The sequence below is a fragment of the Mizuhopecten yessoensis genome, unplaced genomic scaffold, assembly GCF_002113885.1.
Source record: "Mizuhopecten yessoensis strain PY_sf001 unplaced genomic scaffold, ASM211388v2 scaffold10921, whole genome shotgun sequence".
NCBI lineage: Eukaryota > Metazoa > Mollusca > Bivalvia > Pectinida > Pectinidae > Mizuhopecten > Mizuhopecten yessoensis.
In genome coordinates this window covers 1646584-1650926 of record NW_018408788.1, presented here as the reverse complement: position 1 = coordinate 1650926, position 4343 = coordinate 1646584, and the positions used below count along the sequence as shown (strand labels likewise).

General features: G+C 35.6%; 1 protein-coding gene across 1 annotated transcript; it reads right to left on the bottom strand.

Moving 5' to 3' along the window:
- Positions 1 to 2428: 2428 nt before the first annotated feature.
- Positions 2429 to 3661, bottom strand: LOC110463690. The gene is made up of 2 exons (XM_021518488.1): positions 3395 to 3661; positions 2429 to 3112 (listed from the first exon to the last, which is right to left on the bottom strand). The coding sequence occupies exons 1-2, from the start codon at positions 3659 to 3661 to the stop codon at positions 2429 to 2431; spliced, it is 951 nt and encodes a 316-aa protein (XP_021374163.1).
- Positions 3662 to 4343: the final 682 nt, after the last annotated feature.

The following is a 4343-nucleotide window of genomic DNA, read 5'->3' as shown; positions in this document are numbered from 1 at the left end:
TGGCGGCCATATTGGATTTCTGATCGACCCGAAAAATAACAACACTTTGTCAGGACCATGAGGCGATCATTCCTACCAACTTTCAGTTCAATCGGCCCAGCAGAACTTGACTTTAATTTTGAAATGTAAAATGTTAACGGACGACGGACGAAAACGGATAGCAATAGGTCACTTGAGCTAAAGCTCAGGTCCTAAAAAGAAGTATTGAACAATTACACTTGATGAAGAAGCAGATCAGATATGCATAATTCTTTCAAATTTTATATACTTGCCGTTCATGGGAATATGTTAGCAATAGTATAGGTTGAGACTACACCGAGATAATATATGAATAGACAAACCTAACTGAACAACACTTCAAAGAAAGCCACATAGATGCAAGTATTGAATTAGGCCATTTGGCTCCTTTAATATATAATATTATAAAGTTTAAAATAAAACAATTCATTTTTTGCAGAACATAAAAATGGTAACCCCTTTGCAGTGAAACCTAATGATGCCATACCCGGAGATGTAATATTAGAGCTTAACCATTTACAAGATGGAGGATTGTCCTTTCAAGACAACATTGTTAATTTTCGGAGAAGATTAATTCCAGAAGGTTATGAACCTTATCCGTTTCGTAAAGACACACCAGAGTCGTATCTGGACATGCTAAGAACTGTTGTTGCCACTTATATATATAGAGATAGAGTTCAAAAACTAAAACAAGAGGGTAGAGACTTTACATGCTACCTGTATGTACCTGAAGAGGATCCAGTAACAAACAATATTCATTATGAAAGAGGTGACTATAACCACATTTTAAAGCGAATAGCAACATCCACTAGAGAATGTAAAAATGCGTCACTGGACACTCAAGCTTTTGACAAAGCTATATTGGATAAAAACACTGGATTGACCCATGCAGCCCTTACTGGTCAAAGACCGCAGTCCGTCGAGGATGCAGAAAAAATATTGTCATATCAAGTTGCAGTTAGCATGGAACAAAATAGCTTTCACGAAGAAGCAGAATATGTTCGTACCATTGCTGAATGGCATGAGGCATCAGATGGACGTGGCCTAAGTCAACTCCAAAGATCTAAGTATAACTATCAGATGCTGAACTACATCATAGACGATTTCATGCCATGGCACAGAGAGAATTACAACTTCATGTATATAGATATCAACAGGTACTTATATATTTAAACTTAATACTGGATAGTGTGTTGAACTTTATACCATGAGAAGAAAGAAGTAACATTACCAATAAAGCAGCCTGCAAATTGATCTTAAGCACAAAATATATTGTGCAACTATTTAAGTGAAAAAAGTAGCATCTCAGCAATGGCAACATTCAGAACGATATTCCAGGAAGGTGCATAAGTAAATGAATAAGCCATGTATGGGTCTATATGACATGCTATCTGGGTACTACCAATTACACAACTTGTTTCGAAAAATGAATATTAAAAACTGCATTCACATACAGTATAGACCAAAACATGTACTAATTTTATTATTTATATATTTTTTCAGATAAATATATAAAAGAATATGAAAAGACTATTTTTTGAAAGCCAATTAAATGTTTAAATCTAAACCTAAATACAAACATGCATATTTGACTGAAAATTAATTATTTAAATCTGTTTTCAAGAAAAGTATGCATAATTTTTTATTTGCTTTTTCATACCAATGGAAAACCTCCGTAGATTCACACGTGAAACCTTCATCGACATAACAGCCAACATTGAAACTCAAGAACATCGCCGTAGACAAAACAATATATTTGATTATCCAGAACATCCCAGGGCATCCACCACAGATGATGTTGAATGTTTTTTCAGCATGACACGTAGACAGCTAGGAGATACATTTACGTTAAAAGAGTTCAAGTCAGGATGGCGGAAAATTGTTCGAGAATTTTGTAAAAGACTTGACCTAAACATTCCATTTTATTATTGGACTCAAAATGAACGCTTTAAATTAGAACATGCATCCGTTGATGAAGACAATGGTCAAGATAGACTACTTCATGTAGTTCGTCATAACCAGAGAGAGGACAGCAATATATTCACTGCAGGCAGAAGCTTTCTTCCAGCACGTAATAACCTCTTACCTCCTGTACCAGAAAACCAGCAGCCTTTATATTTAAGATAAATATGTATTTTTGTGTTAAGTCGGCAACATTACAGTTACTTATTGGACTGTGATTTTGAGGAAAAGAACTGTATTAAATTTAATGTTATCTACATGTGTATGTTTCATAAATAATAAATATCTTCAAATAAGTTTGAAAAAAGTTGTCTTTATTATGATTATGTATTTCATGTACATTTGTAAATATTTAATTACACATCACAGTAATTTTTGTATTTAAACATATGTACATTTACATATGACAATTAAATATTTACAAATCTGCATTATAAACATTATTGTCTTAATCTGGAAGACATTTCCCTTTCTTGCAGATAATGATGGATCCCTTCAGTTTTCTCGAACTAATGTTTCTGACGTACCACGATGTGACGGACTTTATAGATGTCTTCACTATTTCTCTCGATTTCATAGCCTTTGTTACCTTTGGTATATTTTTTACACCTATATAGCCAAGCTTAAGGTCCTTGCTATTAACAGTAACATTAACACTTATAGCATTTTTGTCTTTTGGATCGTCTTCTTCCGACAAAAGTCTGACTGGCACAAATGGACATTGTCTTGGGGCACTCTGCACATCTTTTAAATTTTGCTGGTAATGTTCCCCGTATGTAGATCCTCTTATCTGAATGATGGAAGTGTAATGTTCATCCTCATCACTATTTGGTTCCGAACTACTTTGGTCGTCATCCTCATCACTTTCACTGCCCAAGTCATTAAGTTCAGTTCTTGAAATGGCATTATTTTCAATTTGCACAAAGATGCTTCCTCCACCAAGACATGAACATTGTTGAACTTGATCTAGAAAGTTCAGATTGTGAACAGGCATACCAGGAAGATCTAGAGCATTGATATGATCAGGTCTCCCTTGGAAAGTTGCTCCTGGAAAAATGGAAAATGACCATACTAATACAGCCCAAGACTCCCTTCCAATGCTAAAATTACCACTGACTGCATCTTTGTCAAACTGAAACAAAAGGAAAATATTATATAACACACAAAGAAAACTTCATCATAGAACACCATAAAATAGGTATATGTATAAAACACAATTGCAATACATGCACAAATGTACATGGTGTCGGTTTGCACTTTTTGAAGACCCAATTTGTTTATTTGAGAAGTTTTAGTTGTGCAATTGTGATTGTACATTTGATAGAAATCATCGGTTTTCAAAAGAAATAATATATTTCCCGATAATTCGCTTCGTTTTTTCTTGGATTTAACTTTGTTAGAAAAACAAAAATACCTTAAAATTACAAGAATTGTTGACTAGTAGCAAGGCTGGTGACGTTTTGTTGGCGAATGTTGACTCCAGTAACTTGTCGTCGGCGAACAGGATGCAACGTCTAACAGCAGTCTTGTTTGCTGGGGCTACGTGTCCTACACGAACTTTTACTTTTATACTTGGACAGTCTCTCATTTGTACAGTGTAGACTTTCTTATTGATACAGAAAAGCCAAATTCCAGAGGAATCTAACCAAGAGCTTGTTGATGTTGACACTTGGACCGCCATTTTTGAACTGACGAACCGACATCCGCCGATCGGTAATATAGTCTGTATTTGCGTGCCGTGTGCAAAACGAAACACCTCCTCTGGGGCGAGACTGTACATTGTGACGGTTACAGGACGGGACTGTACATTGTGACGATTTCAGAAGAAAACTGTACATTGTGACGATCACAGGAGGAGCTGTACAGTATGACGAATACATGGCGGGACTGTACATTGCGACTATTACAGAACGGGAATGTACATTGTGACGATTACATTAGGTGAGTGTACAGTGTGACGATTACAGGACGGGACTGTACAGTATGACGATTACATGACGGGACTGTACATTGTGACGATTACAGAATGGGAGCGTACAGTTTGAATTTGTTTTATTTTACCTTTTTTTAGATTTGACCTAAACCACTGTTCAATCGATTTAACATTGGAACCGTATACCTAGCGAAGACTGATAAAATATTTATAAACGTTCTCTTCATATGTTATTGATTTTTACAGACAAACCTTTCCGCTTCCACCGCGACATTTTGTAAACGATTAAAGTGCGATGCTTCAGCAGTGAAATAAACTGGTCGGTCGCACATATATCTAAGACATAGCGTTTGTGTACAAGTATACTGTAGTTACTTAAATTCAATGATAAAACACGCGCTTTATTAACCCTGCTAGTATGTAGTTACGT